At 35.9% G+C, this 20,612-nt stretch overlaps 1 protein-coding gene across 1 annotated transcript in view; it reads left to right on the top strand.

Moving 5' to 3' along the window:
• Positions 1–20,612, top strand: part of cnbd1 (cyclic nucleotide binding domain containing 1) — a 72,953-nt gene that overhangs the window by 33,990 nt on the left and 18,351 nt on the right. The window contains exons 5-8 of the mRNA XM_056451001.1: positions 6,449–6,594; positions 8,890–8,981; positions 10,304–10,441; positions 12,254–12,386. Coding sequence (XP_056306976.1) covers positions 6,449–6,594; positions 8,890–8,981; positions 10,304–10,441; positions 12,254–12,386 — 509 coding nt within the window. The remainder of the gene's footprint in view (positions 1–6,448; positions 6,595–8,889; positions 8,982–10,303; positions 10,442–12,253; positions 12,387–20,612) is intronic.

The following is a 20,612-nucleotide window of genomic DNA, read 5'->3' as shown; positions in this document are numbered from 1 at the left end:
GAAATTAAAACTGTACGAGACGTTCCTGCAAATTGTAAACTCATGCTTGTACATCTCTGCTAATGCTATCAGGACTAAGCTCTGCCATCTGTGTAGAGTTCTGCATTGGTGTTGTAGTCTGGAGTGTATCAAACATAAAACAAATATATGTGTATAATGCATTTGGGATGTTTGGAGACTCTTTAGTCAAGTCGTTTCTGCTGTTCTGCCCTGTTTGAACTCCAATGTGCTTGTGTAGTGATTTCAGGAAGTGTTTGCATGAAATTGTAAACAGGCTTTCAGAAAAAAATGGCACTAAAACTGAAACATAAATTAGTGAAGCAATGGAAATTGTGTCATTAACGTCATTTACGTCACGCACTTAGATGGTCTTGGGAGTTTATCACACTGAGCATCTGTTATGGAGCAAGCATCTATAGCTCTGGTAGGCGGAAGGTTCTTAATCTGATTTGGTTCTGTCAGATCCATCAGGGCATTTACGGCCACAGAGGTCTGTGAAAGTTTGCAGTCTGACGATCAAGTAAGGAAACGCATTCTAACAATCTGTCTTAAACACCAAAAGCAGAAGAGAACAGTGACTTGCAGCCAGTTTTCAGTGATTATTCATTGCAGTTAATAATTAATTAATCACTTAAATTTTATATAGCAGTTTTCTGGACACTCAAAGCACTTTACACATTTTTGGGGGGAATCTCCTCATCCACCACCAGTGTGCAGCATCCACCAGGATGGCAGCCATATAACGCCAGACCGGACACCATACACAAGCTGATTGGTGCAGAGAAGACAATTATGACATGATATCAATTATGATATGCCAATTATGATATGGGGATAATTACGAGGCCATGATGGACAGAGGCCTGTGAAAAAAAAAATAGAGTAGGGGTTTAACCCCAGCATCCAGGCCAAATTTTTCCAAAGGACATCCTGGGATGCTTAATGACCACAGAGAGTCAGGACCTCGGTTTAACATCTTATCCAAAAGACAGGACTCACTGAGCAGCATAGAGTCTCCATCAATATACTGGGGCATTAGAACCCACACAGACCGCATGTTGAGCGCCCTCTGCTGGTCTTACAAGCACCTCTTCCAACAGCAACCTAGCTTCCCCATGTGTTCTCTCATCCAGGTACTGACCGGGCATAGCCCTGCTTAACTTCAGTGGGCGACCATATGAGAGTTGCAGAGAGCTAGCTGCTGGCACAAACCCTATTTAAACACACCTGATCAAACTAATTGAGTCCTCAGGCTTTTTTCAAACCTACAGGTGAAGCTGCGATCACACTAGACTTTTCTCCACATAGACTTCTATTCATACGCATGCGAATGCATCAGACCGAAAACGCAAGCTTGTGCGACAAGTTTCACAGTTCGCTGCGTTGGAAAGTTCGAGCTTGATGAACTTTGGCCACTAATACGTTTCAGTTTTAAAACAGAATTTTAGAATGAAAACGACCCGCATCCACACTAGCGTTTCACCCAGCGTTTCTGAACAACTCTTCATCTACATCACGTGACCACACACACACATCTAACCATATGAGGGCTGTGCACGTCGGACTGTTCATCAAGGATCTACCGATCAAATCTCACTATATTTGTTAAACGTGATATTTAACTCATCTTGTTGTCAATATCTAACGACATATTCCCTGACTTTGGTCTTTTGAATCTATCACTTGTTCTCAGGTAACGTGTTTTGGCTGGGCGCAAAGATAAGTTAGGTTAATATATTAAATATTAACCGCAGACACTTATTCTGCATATTGACTCATCGCTTGTCAGCAAATGAGACAGGGTATGTTTCGTATTTTCAATGAGAATGAAAGGAGGCAGTTATGTTATAGGCTCCGTTTTGTTATAAATATGCAAACAGTGAATATGACACTCATAAATATGCAGCTACACAACGCCTCAACATTTTTTGGTGTTTGTTAAGTTGCTAATATTTAAATAAAAATAGGCAGATCCTTATATTAGGTTTTCATTTTATTGTTAAAGTGAAACAACGTATCCAGGGTGATGTGTATGAGGTTATAAGGTACACTGTTTCCTTTGAAGATTTACCTGATGTGTCCTTGGTAGTTTGTTTTTCCATATCAAACTTGCGAAGTCTGAACTTACAAGGAGAGGATGCAAGACTGAACTGTGTGTAGGCTACTTAATAATGAGGAAAAAGCCCCAATCAGAGAGGCGAATGTCTGCAGCCACTCCTCTGTGTTCAGAAGTCTCCGTTTTCCTCCATCCACACTGAGATGGAGCAGCAGCGTTTTAAAATGAAAACAGCCTCTTCAGCGTTTCCAAAAAGCTCAGTTTTCGGCACTCGAAAACTCCGGCGTAGTGTGGACGGATAACGTAACTGTAGCAAAACTTATGCATTTTAAAACTAAAACGGGACCTTTGACCTGCAAAATTGCATCACATGATTGCGTGAGACCAATCGAGGATCAAAACATGACCTCTCTGGACAGAAATTTAACACATGGACCAGTCGCTTGGATTTTTAAATGTCTAATCATCTTGTTTAATCCCGCCCCTTATGCAGCGTCGTACAACAGAATTTCCCACGCACAAACTCTAGTGTGACCGCAGCATAAGTGTGTTGAAGCAGGGTTGGAACTAAAATGTGCAGGGCTGTGGCTTCCCAGGAACTGAAATTGACACCCCTATAATAGATAATGCCTAATAATGAATCAAAATCAAAAGTTATAATCGTTTTTATAAATGTTAACGACTAATAAAATTCTGTTGTATTTTTACATAAATAAACACACACAGTAAAGTCTGAAATTATTCACACCCCTGGGGTATGAAGCATGAATTATTTTGGGCTTGACTTTAACTGTGATATGGCTATGTGGTATATAATCATAATTTCTCACTGTTGATTTGAATGCATTAACTAACATTTACCAATGAGACTTAATTGTAAACGGATACCTATCGTACTTTATCAACCTTTAGCAATTTAATTTGTTTAAAACATATACTCTGAACATAGTGTGTATACACTATCTGACAAAAGTCTTGTTGTCAATCCCAGTTGTAAGAGCAACAAATAATAACTTGACTTCTAGTTGATCATTTGGAAAAGTGGCAGAAAGTTGATTTTTTTTCAGATGAATCATCTGTTGAACTGCATCCCAATCATCACAAATACTGCAGAAGACTTATTGGTACCCACACGAACTCAAGATTCTTACAGAAATCAGTCAAGTTTGGTGAACGAAAAATCATGGTTTGGAGTTACATTCAGTATGGGATGTACAATTTATTACTTGTTTCTAAAACTTGGATAGGTGACAAAACATTGTCAGGTAATGTACAGTAAAGTAAAACACAGTTTTTTTGTTATTATACCTGTTAAAGTAATCTTTTTTGCAGCTTAGCTCAATATTGCAATAAAATTCTTATTTTTTTTAACATTTAAAAAAAAAAATTAATTTAATTTCATTTTATTTGCTTTTATTTTTAAATGTTTTTTTATTTTTAAATGTTGTTTTATTTTATTACTTTTTTAAATTAAATTTTATTCTATTTATTTAATTTAATTTGTTTTTGTTTTTAAATGTTAATTAATTTAAATCATTTTATAATACTGTATACCATGATAAAAGTTTCAGCGATTAATTGTAGCAAGTAAATTGATACTCGCAGAAGACTAATATAACTTTAACTCCATTGATATTTAATACTATTTATTCTTCAAATTGTCATATATGTTGTACAACATGTCAAGATTATAAATGACAGTTGTACGTAACTGTGCTTTAAATAGTTTTTTGCCATTAAAGCACCTGCATGGAAAAACTGATGTATGTCAGTCATAACTGAGAGATGAAATTTTCTAGCACAATGCAGAATTGTTATTCTTTCTGCCTGTCTAAAGCCAGCTTTGTTTAGCCTGACACTGATTTACCAAACACACAAGCGCTCACAAAGGATTGATTGACAGATTTGACCTTCATCCAGCATAAGCAAACTGGTGTGCACACAGCCGATCGGCATTGTGATTACTCACTCATGCTGGCAGCGCTGCGCTCCTGATGGACACACACTCCTCCAGACTTTCTTTTTGTATCTCTCAGATGCCTATGGAACTAAACACCATGCTAATACCATCAGCATCATGCTCGTTTTCCCTTGAGAATTAGATTTAGACGTGATAATGTTCTGCAGAGGGTTTTCGTAATGGCAAGTCTTCAGGTTACATTATCTGAGATGCTGCCTGTGGGATAGAGAGGGTGTAAAACAATTAGGGAGTTGTTGTTTTTTTTGTTTGGGTTACAGGGTTTGTCTAGGATACACACTTGCTGCATATTTTTTAAGACAGTTTATGTCTTTAACTGACTTTATAATATACACAGGTTGCTAGATTGCTGTAATTGTTGTAATACAGTCAATCAAATCAGTGTCTATGTGAGTTATCTTACTGGTAGTTCATTTTTATGCATCAGTTCTAAAACATTCAATATTTTATTTATTTATTTATTTTTTTACATTTTTTCATTTAATTTTGTTTTGTTCTATTTTATTTAATTTTATTTGTTTTTATTTTTAAATGTTACTTAATTTGAATTTATTCTATTTTATTAAATTTTATTTGTGTTTTTAATGCAATTTAATTCAATTTAGTTTTATTTAATTTTACATTTTTAATTATAATTTTTATTTCATTTTATTCTATTTCATTTTATTTGCTGTTATTTTTAAATGTTATTTAATTTAATTTTGTTTTATTTTACATTTTTTATTCAATTTTATTCAACTTAATTTAATTTTATTCAATTTAATTAGATTTTTTTGTTTTTATTTTTAAATGTTATTTAATTAAAAATATTTTATTTTATTTTATTATTTTATTTTAAAATGTTATTTAATTTAATTAAATATAATCTGTTTTTGTTTTTAAATGTTGCTTTATTTTATTTAATTTTTCAATTTTTTATTTTATTTTATTTTATTTTATTTTACTTTATTTTATTTTATTTTATTTGGCACAGTATAGCTTTAACTGCCATTTGTGGATGTAAATACATATTGTGTTACTTGACAAAGGTTTGCCAAAGTAGTCCTGAGCCCATGTGTTGATATTGCTTAAAGATAAGTGAGGATTCTTCATCTAGTGCCACCTGAGAGATCGGAGATCATGGTTGTTCAGCCTAGGCTTGTGCCCTTGTTCTTTACGCACTGACATTGATCCAGATTCCTTGAATATTTTAATTATGCATTGTTGAAGGTGAAATATCCAAATGTCTTCCTATCTTTCTTTGAGGAACATAATTTTCTAATGTATTTGTTGGCAAACTGGCCATCTTTCTGAATCTATCTGAACATACAGCTCAACTCATTGTTCAAGCTCTTGTTCTCTCCAAACTGGACTATTGCAACTCTCTGCTAGCCGGACTACCAGCTAGTTCTATCAAACCTCTTCAGCTGCTTCAGAACGCAGCAGCACGAGTGGTCTTTGATGAACCCAAAAGAGCACATGTCACTCCGCTACTCACCGGTTTGCACTGGCTGCCAGTTGCTGCTCGCATCAAATTCAAAGCTCTGATGTTTGCTTGCAAAGCGACCTCTGGCTTTGCTCCTTCGTATCTGCTCTCACTTCTGCAGATGTATGTGCCCTCCAGAAACTTGCGTTCTGTGAATGAACGTCGCCTCGTGGTTCCATCCCTAAGAGGGAAGAAATCACTTTCCCGAACTCTCACATTCAATCTGCCCAGTTGGTGGAATGAACTCCCTAACTACATCAGAACAGCAGAGTCACTTGCTGTCTTCAAGAAACGACTAAAAACGCAACTGTTTAGTCTCCACTTTCCTTCCTAATCTTAACTGCCTCTCTGGCTATACCACTAACTGTACTCTCTCTCACAAAAAAAAAAAATAAATAAATTTACTAATGCTTTGCTTCTTAGACTTTACACACCTGAAACTTGTCTATAGCGCTTGTTCACTGCTGCTCTTATAGTTGTGTAAATTGCTTCCTTGTCCTCATTTGTAAGTCGTTTTGGATAAAAGCGTCTGCTAAATGACTAAATGTAAATGTAAATCTTTGCTCCTAAAGCACTAGACCTTTCTTGGATGCTGCTTTTGAACCAAATCCTAATTACAATCACCTGTTGACATCACCTGTTTCAAATCACATCATTATTAAACCAATTTACCTCATTTTTTGGAATGTGTTGCAGGGCTGAATGACAGTAAAGGATGTATATTGACCAGAAATATGTTGTGTCTATCTTGTCTGCAATGAAATACAAGTCAAAGTCAATTTGGAAATCACTACTTTCTTTTTCATTTGTCTTTTCCATACTGTCACAACTTTTTCTGATTTGGGGTTGTAGAGTAACTTGTCCAGCACTGGTGTGAAAGCCCATTGAGTAAGATTGGCTGTTTAGTCTCCTAAAAAATGAGTTTGCGGTTCTTTTGTGTGTTTTGCAGCCCTATTGAGAGATCCCAGTCAGAGCATCATGTCATTAATAAACTGTTGATGGGAGTCCACAGTCTGAGCTCAACGCTGGGCTCGCAAGAGCTGAAACAGATCAGTACCATCACCACCGTCGAGACATGGGACCGTGGACAGATCAGTGAGTTACACATACACTCACACACAAACATTGGTTTTGGTGGCTTATGAGGAATTTCCATAGGTGTAGGACTTTCAATTTTATTTAGTAAAAAATGCCTGACATCATATGGCATTACTATTGCCCTACCTCTAAACTTAACCCTCGCAACAAAACAAGGACTTTAAGTAGGACTTTTATTAGGGCTGCATATAAACGGGAAGTCGAAACTAATTTTCATGTGAAGCAACACACCCCTAAAACAACAGCCTCTGTAGACGCACCCAAAATGACACTTTTTACACATTATAATAAAACAATCTGAATTGTGTTTTGAACTGAACCTAAACTGGCACACTCAAAAGAACCATAATATTAATATTACATTTTAAAAAAGGGGTAAACTATGTGCCCTTTAAAGTTAGTTACAATCAGTGATCTCTCTCATCTGATACCAGCATCACAACTAGTAGTATCCACACATTGGCTTTTACTCATCCAAATCCTTGCAAATATTTGGAAATCACTCTCTTTGATTCTCTCACACAAAACGCTTTATACATCATATATCAGTAGTCTCATGCAATACAATCTATCAAGAGAAATTGACCAGATCTTTCAATCGACATCTTCTTTCAGTCTTGCCTTTTTAATGTAGTCAAGTTGTTTAAATGTGTTTCTAAAAGGTTGAGAGCCCAACCAGTCATGCTTTTTTTTTTTTTTTTCGACGTGTTCATTCGTCTGCTAATCTGTGCTCAATAGCAGCCACATGTACTTTCAGGGCCACTGAGCAAAAACATAAAGGAAAGACAATTTGATGAAAGTATGAAGCCGTGACTCCACCGCGATGCTTGGCGTTTTGCAAGCGTCTGGTGTTCTGGAGATGGAGATTTCGTTATTGATTGGTCTCGAGCGGTGGCGGTAATGGCTGTGGCGTGTTGTATGTCACAGATGGAGTGGGGAAGGGCTTCGTTATGGATGCGAGTTTGAGCTGCAGATGATTACAGAGCATAAACACTGTGATTTGCTGTTGATAGCCGTCTGGAAAGTTTGCGTGTGAAGAGTGAGAGATGGGTTTTCTTAGTGTACCAAAGATTTGCTTTCAGAGAGTTTTCATCTCATTCAGATCTATGTGTTTAAAGGTGATTTATTTGTTTTACTTGCAGATATGAATACGGCTCATTTTGTATGCAAAAAAAAGTACACTTACAAATGTGTGTGTGTGTGTGTGTGTGTGTGTGTGTGTGTATGTATATATATATATATATATATATATATATATATATATATATATATATATATATATATATATACATACACGGTTCATATATATATACAGTTCTGTTTGGTTCGTGAATCGTGAATCTGATTGGTTGATAGCCATGTGATATTCTGCAATATCAGAACTCGTACAGCCTCTTCACTCTTCTGTATTACTCCACCCACATAGAGTGACAACAGATCGATAATCTCACTACAGTTTGACATATTGCTGCTGTTGGACAACATATTATACTTTTGAGGTCTTTTTAGGCGAGAATGTAGTTGTTTAGATTGCAACTATGCAGTTTATTTATAAGTAAAGTGCCTATTTTAAATATTTACGATTTCGGATATACAGCATATGTATATCCGAGCGGTATATACATAATTTCATTTTAAATACACACACACACACACACAAATGTATAAAGATATAGCCTTAAATCAGCCTTGAGGCTCGATAGTCAGGCACACTCACATCAGTCTGGCAACCTGCGCTTGTATGGAATTGTCAGAGTCGTCGTCGATTGAAAATGTGTTTTGATCCAGGATTGCAATACTCCGTCCAACTGGTTGGCAAACTTACATACTACATATTTTATGACAAAAATAATGTTTGTGTAAATTGATATTTCAAACTGACATGCTACAGAAATATATAGAAATAACCAACTTTGTTTTTGTTTTTGTCGAAATTGCCCAATGGCCTGAGGCTTTTGCACAGTACTGTATATCCACATATGACACCATTACGTTTAGATTTATTTAGAATACAATCAATATCTATGTCTATAAAACCCTTTAGCGTAATATGAGATGTCTGAACGATAGTAGTGTTGGCTTCCTTTTTGAATTCTTGTAGTGTGCAGAGTCTTATTTCTGCACACAACAGATACGGCAATAAGATTGAATCGGCTTCTCGCCCACCTGCATAATAGGGTCAAGTGCTTTGACCTGAAACGGCTGAACCGTATCTGCTGAATGGAAAGTTTTTTTAATTGAGCGTGTTGTTTTCTGCCATATTTATATCTGCTTCTCGTTCTCCGATTACAGTTTTTGCACATAATGGATTTTACCTTGTTCTGAAGGGCTCAGTGAAACCATTCAACCATGAAACCCTGAGAGAGGATCAGACTGTCTCTACGGTAACAACATTGCACTGCTTGGTTATCTGTGATGGGTTCTTTGCTTTGCCTATACAGTAACTATAAAAACAATACCCTTCTTACCTCAGGTAATATAGATATGCAAAAAATATAATAAACCACATGAAAATTCTTAATTTCTCTGGACTTACATTTTATAGTTATTGATTGAATTTTACTGATTTAAATTTTAATGTGTTCTTTTTTTGCATAATGTAACAAAATAAAGGTGTTATATTTACAGACATGTTTTTATATATATATTTTTTAGATAAAAACCATACAAATGTTTTCAGACACGGGTTTGAGTAAAATGTAATTTTATTCTGATGACATTTTTTCTTATTTAAAATGTAAATGTTGCCTTTTGTCAGCATTTTTTTTTTGCATAATATAACAAAAAATATATATTTACAGACATGTTTATATTTTTAGATAAAACCATACAAATTTTTTCAGACATGTGTTTGAGTAAAGTTTGATTTTAAATCTGATGTGATTTCTTCTGATTTAAAATGTAAATGTTGCCCTTTTGGGCATTTTCTTTGCATTATATAATGGAAAAGGTGTTATATTTTCAGACATGTTTATATATTTTTTAGATAAAACCATAGAAATGTTGTCAGACACGGGTTTGAGTAAAATTCGATTTTATCCTGATGACATTTCTTCTGATTTAAAATGTTAATGTTGTCTATTTCAGCTATTATTTGCATATTATTACAAAAATTTTGTTATTTTCAGATATATTTATATTTGTTTTTCAGATAAAACCAATGTTTAAACTTCAGAAGGGTTAAGAGTTCAGATTTTCAAGCACAAATGAAAAGTACAATGCATTAACCAGTGACCAAAATCATTATATTTATTCTAAACGTGTCAATGATCCTATGATTTTTTCGGTGAATGCATTAAAATTGGAATGATTTGAAAACTGTCATTCAATTTATTGTATCAAATAGGCCCTTTGAAAAATGTAATATTGTCTAATATTCATTTTTAATGTAGTGGTTTCAGTTCACAACAGGCCTACTTTAATTAAGGGTATTGTAGTATATGAATAATAATATTAAGTGCACAAATCAGCTCTTTTGTTGAAGAAAATGATCAGGTAATGTTGATTAAAGAGAGTTTCAATTTGTTTCATTGTTACATCCATGAGTGAAGCTTGCCAAAAACAAAAAATAATTAACCTGGTGCTGATCATTTAAGTAAATATAGTATTGTTTCTAAATTATAGGCTCTTGAATATATCATTTTAAAATAGTTTTCATTAATCATACGGGATTTTTTTTGTTGTTGTTATTGTTGATCTACTGTAGATTGCAACTGGAGGTTCTTTTGGATCTTGTGAACCTGTAAATGCAGCAGAGGGAAGTGACATTGTCCAGTGTGTCCTGACACTCGAGACTTGCGAGCTTCTCAAAATATCTCGATCTGGCTATGAGAAGCTAATAAAGGTATCATTTAAATAAAATAAAAGACAAATGTCCTTGTAAACCAATTACTATGCATACACTGTTGACTATTTAAATCATGTAAAGTTTTGTTAAACTACGGTAAAATAAACAAAAATCTTTAATTTTTTAAATCGTTTGTTTGTGAGGTCAGTATATAGTTACATTTATAATAAAGTTATAATATAGTTAAAATAATAGTTTGGTCACTAAACATTATTGGAAATCGAAAGATAATACAGTATGGAAAACACTAATAAAAAGTAGTGATATTTACTTTGACTGGTATTTCATTGCAGACAATACAACAAACACTATTTAATGTGCTCCTCATGTTTTTTTAAAAATTATTTTTCATTTATTTTTTAATAAACACTCATTTCAATTTTGGTTCTTGCAACACATTTCAAAAAAGTTGTAACAGTAAAGCATTGACCACTTTGTAATGTTGCCGTTCCTTTTCACAACACTTAAAATACGTAAAGCTGCAAACAGGTCTTAAGGTGGGCAACAGTACGGGGTCTCTGTTGTTGCATTTTGTGCTTCAAAATGCACCACACATTCTCTATTGGAGACAGGTCGGGACTGCAGGCAGGCCAGTCAAATACCTGTATCCTCTTCCTTCACAGCCAGGACTTTGGTTTTGCATTGTCTTGTTAAAATATGCATGAGTGTCCCTGGAAAAGAATTTTCACAACATTTCTAAGCTTTTCCGCATTAATGTTGCGTCACAGAAGTGCAAGTTACCTTAGCCAAAGGCACTGACACAACCCCATTCCATGACAGACACTGGCTTTTGGACTTGTTGCCTGTAAACGTCTGGATGATCCTTTTCTTTTTTGGTCCGGATCACACTGTGTCCATTTCTTCCAAAAATACTGATTCATCTGACCACAGTACAGGTTTCTACTGTGTGATGTCTCTGAGCCCAGGTGCCTATAAGCCCAGAGAAGTTGACGGCACTTCTGGACACTGTTAACATATGGCTTCCTTTTGGCACAGTACCGTTTTCACTGGAATTTGTGAATGTATGCATGTATTATGGTATTTGACAAAGGTTTGGCAAAATAATCGTGAGCACATGTGGTGATATCGCTTCTAGATGAACAACGATTTTTGATGCAGTGCTGCCTGAGAGATCGGAGATCATGGTTGTTCAGCTTAGATTGCACTCTTGTCCTTTACGCACTGAAATTCACACCGATTTCTTGAATCTTTTAATTATGTAATGCACTGTTGAAGGCGAAATATCCAAATTATTGCAGGTCTGAATGACAGGAAAGGATGTATATTTACAAGTGAAGTGAACTTGACTAGACAAAATATGAAATATTTCCTGTTCATATTGTTTACAATGAAATACAAGTCAAAATAAATTTGGAAATCACTACTTTCTTTTTTTTATTAGCATTTATATACTTGTTCCACCTTATTCTGATTTGGGCTTGTGTATATTTTTTGTTTCTTTTGATTTATTTAATATTTTTCCCTAACATATAAATTTGGGTGTAGTCATTTCTGTACCGTTATCATAAGTTATTTTGTTAGATTAGCCTCAGATTTGGTTTCAGTACTGAATAATCTAATGTATATGCACAAATATAATATTGTATAGCATCCCATAGAAAATAAAAATTAAAAGATCGATTTGTGAGGGGTGTACTTGTAAATGCTGAGCACTGTAGTCTCCTAATATGAAGTGGAAGCAAAAGAAGAATCCCTTACACTAGCCAATAACCAATATGCTGTTCATCCAATCCATGCTACCTAATATTGTACTGTCAATGACACAATGGCCACTCTTGTTATTTGTAGGATATCCTGGCACGGAATCACGAAGTTAAAGCATCTTTGATTCAAGGTTGCCAGCTGTACCTTCACTGGCCAAAGCTCTCCATCAACCACCTGGTGGACGGCATGCAGCTCAAAACATTCCCAGCTAATCAAGGTAAGTGGATGTTTCCATTGAAAATGTTCTGTCACAATAAATCACACCGACGTCTCGCACACTTTACTTTGCTCTTTTGTTACGAGGGTTTTCGTTGACTGACTGCTTAGCACCTGGATGACATAATGCCTTTCCTTCGTTAATACAACACTCAACATATTTGCCCCTAAATAAACGTGTTTATGGGTGGAGAGCATTCAAATATGATTAGAGAAAAATACAAGCTGCTCCATTACCCACACAGCTGACTTTAATTACCAGGACGGCTGCTTTTACACCTCATTTGGGGAATATCAATGCGTAGATGTGCGTTGAGGTGTGTGTGTGTGCCATTGCAGGAATGTTCTTTCAATTCAGACTTTTTGGTAACACTTTATAATGTTAGCAAATTCTTTTAATGTTTATATTGTTCCTTTTTTTATTATAAGGGATTTACAAAGCATAAAATGTTTTCTCTTTTAATGAGGTCACAAAATCTAAATGAAGTTGAGTTAATAAAGCTTTTATTATTTTAAAACATTTAGAATTTTTTTATTTCAAGCAAAAAGTCATCCTCTTAAGACAATTCTTTAAACAAAATGCATTTCGTCATCAAGAATGAAGCACAAGCTTATTATTATTTTTATTATTTTTATTATTTTCTTATTTTTATTATAAAGTCAGAATTGCGAGTTATAAAGTCCGAAGTGCGAGTTATAAAGTCAGAATTACGAGTTATAGTCAGAATTGTCAGTTATAAAGACAGAATTCTGCATTATAAAGTCTCTATTCCGAGTTATATAGTCAGAATTGTGAGTTAAAAAGTCAGAATTACGAGTTATTAAGTCAGAATTGCAAGTTATAAAGTCAGAAGTGCGAGTTATAAAGTCAGAAGTGCGAGTTATAAAGTCAGAATTACGAGTTATAGTCAGAATTGTAAGTTATAAAGTCAGAATTACGAGTTATAGTCAGAATTGTAAGTTATAAAGTCAGAATTACGAGTTATAAAGTCAGAATTGCGAGTTATAAAGTCAGAAGTGCGAGTTTTAAAGTCAGAATTACGAGTTATAAAGTCAGAATTACAAGTTATAGTCAGAATTGTGAGTTATAAAGTCAGAATTACGAGTTATAAAGTCAGAATTGCGAGTTATAAAGTCAGAAGTGCGAGTTTTAAAGTCAGAATTACGAGTTATAAAGTCAGAATTACAAGTTATAGTCAGAATTGTGAGTTATAAAGACAGAACTCAGCATTATAAAGTCTCTATTCCGAGTTATATAGTCAGAATTGTGAGTTATAAAGTCAGAATTGTGAGTTATAAAGACAGAACTCTGCATTATAAAGTCAGAATTGCGAGTTATAAAGTCAGAATTGTGAGTTATAAAGTCAGAATTTTGCGTTATAAAGTCGCAATTCCGAGTTATAAAGTCAGAATTGCAAGTTATAAAGTCAGAATTCTGAGTTATTAAGTCATTAATGAATTATAATTTTTGAAATTTGGAGAAAAAAAAGTGAGAAACAAATAATCTCAGATGAAAAAAATTATTTTATTTTATTAATTTTCTTTTTTTCGGCTTAGTCCCTTTATTAATCTGGGCTCCTCCCAGCGGAATGAATCGCCAATTTATCCAGCATATGTTTTACGCAGCGGATGCCCTTCCAGCTGCAACCCATCACTGGGAAACATCCATACACCCTCACTCACACACATACACTATGGTCAATTTTAGCATACCCAAGTCACCTGTACCACATGTCTTTGGACTGTGGGGGAAACCGGAGCACCGGGAGGAAACCCTCGCCAACACGGGGAGAACATGCAAACTCCACACAGAAATGCCAACTGACCTAGCCGAGGCTTGAACCAGTGACCTTCTTGCTGTGAGGCGAACGTGCTACCCGTCGCCTTTATTTTATTTTATTTTATTTTATTTTATTTTATTTTATTTTATTTTATTTTATTTTTAAACCTGTAGTTGAAACAGGCTTCCATATTCATACAGTACATGCAGTATGAATATGAATGACTTTGAATTGAACACAAGCTCTGGTAGGCTCTTCAGTTTCCGTTTTGGTCCTGGATCTGACAGGCAGGCATATGGTTTGCTGTGGTTGCCCTGAGATATTGGGCTAGAGATCAACTATCATGGCTGAAATCTTTATTTAGTTGCCGGAATCTCTCCTCTTCCGTGGCTGCTTCCCATTATCCCTATCCTTTCTCCAATTATATGCCTTCACTCGTATCTTCCTCTTTAATGAAAGGCTTCATCTTTTAAGTATAAAGTAAATCTGTTTTCTTCCAAGACACTTTTAAGTGACATCATTCCATGCAAGACCACATCTTCACTCGTCTCAGGGTCGTGACTGTCTCTATGAACAGACTATTTTACGCCAAACATGTGTGAACACTTTAAAACAAAAATCTGTCATAATTCACAGAGATTGATTTCTAAGTTTGGTTTGAAGTTTACGTCTAAGTGAAACCGCACATACGCTACAGTAATAATATAGAAATGTATCTTGCAGCTATAATCACTGTTTTTATATATATTTCTAATAGAAATAAACAATTATGTTGCAGGATGTGTAAAATTATCAAAACCGCACATAACCATAATCTGACCCTTTAAAGTATGTGCTTATTACCCATGACTATACAGTATATACAGTTATATATCTGAGACACACACACACATGTATAAACAAACTGACAATGATTACACACACACACACACACACACACACACACACACACACACACACACACACACACACACACACACACACACACACACACACACACACACACACACACGCACACAAATATAATTATATAATACTGTATATTATTTGATAAGTATTTATTGGCATATTTGTATGTATTTATATTTAATTAATTGTTTGTTTGTTTGTTTGTTTATAAAGGTCAGACTCTTTTAAAATAAAAATAAACCATTAAAAATATATACGTGTGTGAGTCTGTGTGTGTGTGTGTCTAAATGCCATCTAGAATTTTCTCTACAATAAGCAGTTTCCTCTGCCTCTTATGTTTATGTTTAACATACACATGTTTATGTGTATATGTTAAAATCTATGAAAATAACCAGTTCTTTGCTGTAAAAATGAAATTACTCAGAAAAGACACAGGAGCCTGAGAAAAATGCTAATTTAAAAAAAAAAAAAGGGGGGGGGGGGGCTAATAATTCTGACTTTAAATATATATATGTATATATATATATATATATATATACACACACACACGCACACACGCACACATAAACATGCTCAGTTGGTACTAATGGGCTCAAATTGTGCCAAAAAAATATCCCCGACACCATTACACCACCACCACCAGCCTGAACCGTTGCTACAAGGCAGGATGGATCCATGCTTTCATGTTGTTGATGTTAAATTCTGATCTTACCATCTGAATGTTGCAGCAAAAATCAAGACTCATCAGACCAGACAACGTTTTTCCAATCTTCTATTGTCCAGTTTTGGTGAGCATGTGCGAATTGTAGCCTCAGTTTACTGTTCTTATCTGACAGGAGTGGCACCCGGTGTGTGTTTTCTGCTGCTGTAGCCCATCCGCCTCAAGGTTGGACGTGTTGTGCGTTCATAGATGCTCTTATGCAGACCTCGGTTATAATGAGGTTATAACGATGGTTATTTGAGTTACTCTTGACTTTCTATCAGCTTGAACCAGTCTGGCCATTCTCCTTTAACATCAACAAAGCATTTGCGCCCACAGAACTGTTGTAGCTCATCCGCCTCAAGGTTGGATCTGTTGTGTGTTCAGAGATGCTCTTCTGCAAACCTTGGTTGTAACGAGTGGTTATTTGAGTTACAACAGAACTGCCCACAGATCTGCCGCTCACTAGATATTTTCTCTTTTTTGGACTATTTTTAAATTGAAAACTCAATGGTTGTATGTAATGGTTGACTGCCAGGAAGGTTCTCACTTTCTGTAAGTAACCAAATGGCAAACACAAACTGTTTGCATGTGCATGTCAATGGATGTATATTAACTTCGGGCTGTATAAAGCAGGCACACAACATTCCTATGTAACTCCCAACAATTCTTCAGGGTTTCTTCCCACCGCAGCCTCGATTTCGCTTTTAAAAATGGCGGCTGCGTGAAATCAGTCTATGGGGTTTCACTGTAGAATAAAAACCTGTGTGTAAGTATCAGTGTTCAGTTTATCCAGCTCAGCTGAGGATTGGCTTATCATATCAGACACCGAGAGAGAGAGAGATAGATAGAGAGAGAGAGACCTGTGGCATGAGATGTGATTAGAGAGAGAGAGACAGGTGTGTGGGAGTGGAGATTGATCGGCTCTTATCAGAGAGTGCAGCCGACAGCTGATGGATGAGCATTTCAGATGCCAGAAGGTGGCTAATCTTGAACTGACTTGATCAGGAGATGCTGTATTTCCTCCAAAATGGTCAGCTGGCGTAAAACAAGTTTTTAAGAATAAACACAGCAGACCTATTAATTTGATTTTAGAGTAAATTGTGGTAAATACATGCTGATTGAAATAAAATAATGAGAATAAATCATGGCAGTTTGAAACACCAAGTGAAGATCATTTGAAGACGTTTTTTGCAGAAGTGTAATTAAAGTTTTTCCAGTGCTGGGTTGCAGCTGAAATGGCATCTGCTGTGTAAAACATATGCTGGTGGTTCATTCCGCTGTGGCGACCCCTGATGAATAAAGGGACTAAGCTGGGGTATTAGACGCAAATAAGGAGTAAGGACTGGTGAGAGTGTTATGGAATTTAATAACGCAAGCCAAATAGAAAGAAAAAACTTCTGTATTTCGCGATGTGTGTGTGTGTGTGTGCGGCCCTTTATGCTAAGTTCAGACAGCATGATTTTCAAAGTAGTCATGTCACATATGTTTTCACACTGCATGACTATCTGGGTTAGCGTTCTGTCGGTGCTGTGTTTACACTGTAGGATGGATCGGCGACAGGAGAGTTCACACTGCATGACTTTAAAATAGAAAGAATCACAGACAACTTTGTCCAAACCATGTCTCACAACCAAACAAACGCGAGAAGTGACATGGAAACAACGCAAGGTCATGTAATATATCTTTCGTTATTTACTACATAATGGAAAAAGATGGCTTTAGCTTTAGAAACGTGTATTGCTCACCTGGCTTTTGAATCTCTCCTCAACTTTTTTTACTTTTCGACCTGATTGTGATATTGATCAGATATCAGATATTGATCCAGTATTTTTTCCTCCATTTTTGGGTCCTAATAAACTGAAAATGAGCACTTTTACCTTCTCCCCCAGCCTACCGCTGGCCTGCAGGTACCCGTACTAATGAATGCTGCTCTCTCATTGGCTGTAGGTGATCGCGGATGTTATTTTCAATCAGAACACATTTCACACGACATGATTTGTATCGCAGACAGCTCCAGATATTTAGCATGCCAAATATCTCACGGGCATCAGCGACTCATCTGCAATTCTCTCATATCGTGTCCTTGATAGTTCATACTGTATGATTGTCACTCACGTGAACGAGCACCGATTTGCCTGTGATTTCAGCCATTTTTCTGCAATTTCACAAAACCTGTCGGCGAGTCAAAATCAGGGCTAAAATCATGCAGTCTGAACTCGACATTACTGACAGCCGCATGTGTGGATCTTGTCGAAAAATATGGGGAAAAGTCCTACATGACTGTAATAGTTTGATTGTGGTGTTTACTTCAATAATGCCATTAATATATGCATACTCCATGTCTTAATTCAATTTCTGTTTAGTTTAGTTATGACTTTAGTCGGATTAAGGTAATCAAAGATTGCTGTTTTAGCTTATGTAGGCCTACAGTTCAGAATTCATGTTTAACTGAATAAACAGTAAACACAAGTACATCTTATTGAACATAATTCATTTTCATCACCAATTATCATAGTAGAACAGTTTCTCAAGCAGTTTGTGATGCATTTTGGAGACAGGAGATGAGCCCTTGGTCTAATGCGGCACCTGGCTTGAGAAACCCATTCTCAAAGATTTTCTTTTAGTCGTTATTTGGGTAGCTCACATATTCAGAAGGTCTTCGGCAGAATTCAAATGAACCATTTTAATTGGAAGATTAATTCCAAGATTACAGTGAGATTAATATAGATTAAAAAAATTAATTTATGCCTACCTATAATAAAATATTTATTTTCTTTCTTTGGCTCTCGGCGAAGGCCGTCACACTTTTTTTCCTCTCCATTCCATACCTCTCCTGGCTGGCTTCTCTTGTCTCGTCTCATTCTATCTCTGAGGCTTTCCGTGCATTGCTATCCAAACGAATAAGGAGTTATGGATTTGATCAACTGGTCTCTGAACGCAATTGACACCATCTTCTCGATGAGAAGTTTGGGCTTGGGAGAGCCCACTTGTCCTGCGTGGATGTTTGCAGCTGGATACGTGATGGACGGGTGGGAGAAGTGGCGTGTCGTGTGCCTGGCCACTCTGTCCCTGGAGGATATTAAGATATCCACCTATTTGGAATTTTGATAGCAGGGTTTCTGCTGATGGGCTTATGCGAGGCTCTGGTGTATCAACGATTGATGAAAGCGGTCAGTGCTGCTCAAAACCCCACAAAGCTGCCCGGCTTGATTGAAACTGTGATGGGAGTTATATGTATATATATATATACACACACACACACACACACACACACACACACACACACACACACACACACACTTATAATATTGCAGCATATATACAGTAATGCACACACATATATGCCCAGCACTAATTTGAATACCCTCATCGTCTTTAAATGTCACACCCCTTAAAGAAGCAAATCTCTCTTTCCAGCTTATTATATCACAGATGAAGGTATGACTCAATGGAGACTCAATAGAGTGTTTGTATTGTATAGTGCATTTATATGTGTGTGTTTTGAAGTAATGACCTGTCTTTTCCACACTCATCACACGCCGTTCAGCACCTTGGATAGCAGCTCAACATGTGAACACAACTAACAGGTGTGAGAGTTTAAACATGAGCGTATGATGGACTGGCCGAGTGCTAATGTTCCAGCTTGGGGAGTTTGCAGAGGAGGAAACCCCTAATGGCTTTTCCCTCTGTGCGACTCCTTACAGACAACTCTTGACCGCTTAACAACCCGTGACCGCTTTAACTCCCCAAAGCCACTGTCCTCATTTGAACTTTCTCCTGACCGGGATGTTAAAACCAACAGCTTTGATCCACATCCCTTTTCAGCTTTCTGACTCTGGAGTTGTAATGTCAGCTAGACCACACATTTTAACCCTATTAATTCTATCTTTTCATTCCTGCCTCGCCTTTCCTGTGGTATGATACTGAAACATTTATAATACACTGTAAAAAGAGATTAGTTTAAAATGTGAGTAAACCCATTGTCTTCAAATTCTTAAGTGAATGAACTATGTGCATAATTAGAAAAATGAAGTTAGTTGAACTAAACACTTCTTAATTAAAACAGAAATACCAAATGTTTTAAAGTATCATTTTAAGGCAATGGGTTTACTCACTTTTTTATGAAATTGCTTTTTTACAGTGCACATAACTGCTAAATAAACTTTACACTATACCTGACAAAAGTCTTGTCATCGATACCAGTTGTAAGAGCAACAAATAATAAATTCTAGTTGATCACAAGTGGCAGAAAGTAGATTTTTCAGATGAATCATCTGTTGAACTGCATCCCAATCATCACAAATACTGCAGAAGACCTATTGGAACCCACATGGAGCCAAGAATCTTATAGAAATCAGTCAAGTTTGGTGTAGGAAAAGTCATGGTTTGGGGTTACATTCAGTTTGGGGGCGTGCGAGAAGGCATTTGTGCTGCCCTTTACATTACAAACCACATGAGAGGGCAAATTCTTCAGCAGGATAGTGCTCCTATTATTTTGCTAAAATAAGCGTAATCTAGAGGCCTTTGCCTTTCATATCAGCCACTTCTGATACCAAATGATCAACTAGCAGTCAAGGTATTATTTGCAATTCCTAAAACTTTTTTCAGGTAGTGTATACTACTGCATTATGATGTTTAACAGTAATAATAATAGGCTTTCTGCAACTTAGGTCTTCAAAAGTTTTAATTAAAAAAGCTTCTATTCATAAATGTATCGTAAGGCATGAAAACACTACAAAAAGTCAATACATAAAAATAAAAATGCATAATTTGCTCAGTAATAATAAAAACAAACTTTCATTTTGGATGTTATATATATGTGTGTGTGTTTTTA

The sequence above is a fragment of the Danio aesculapii genome, chromosome 24 (assembly GCF_903798145.1).
Source record: "Danio aesculapii chromosome 24, fDanAes4.1, whole genome shotgun sequence".
NCBI lineage: Eukaryota > Metazoa > Chordata > Actinopteri > Cypriniformes > Danionidae > Danio > Danio aesculapii.
This window is presented reverse-complemented; position numbering and strand designations above follow the sequence as displayed.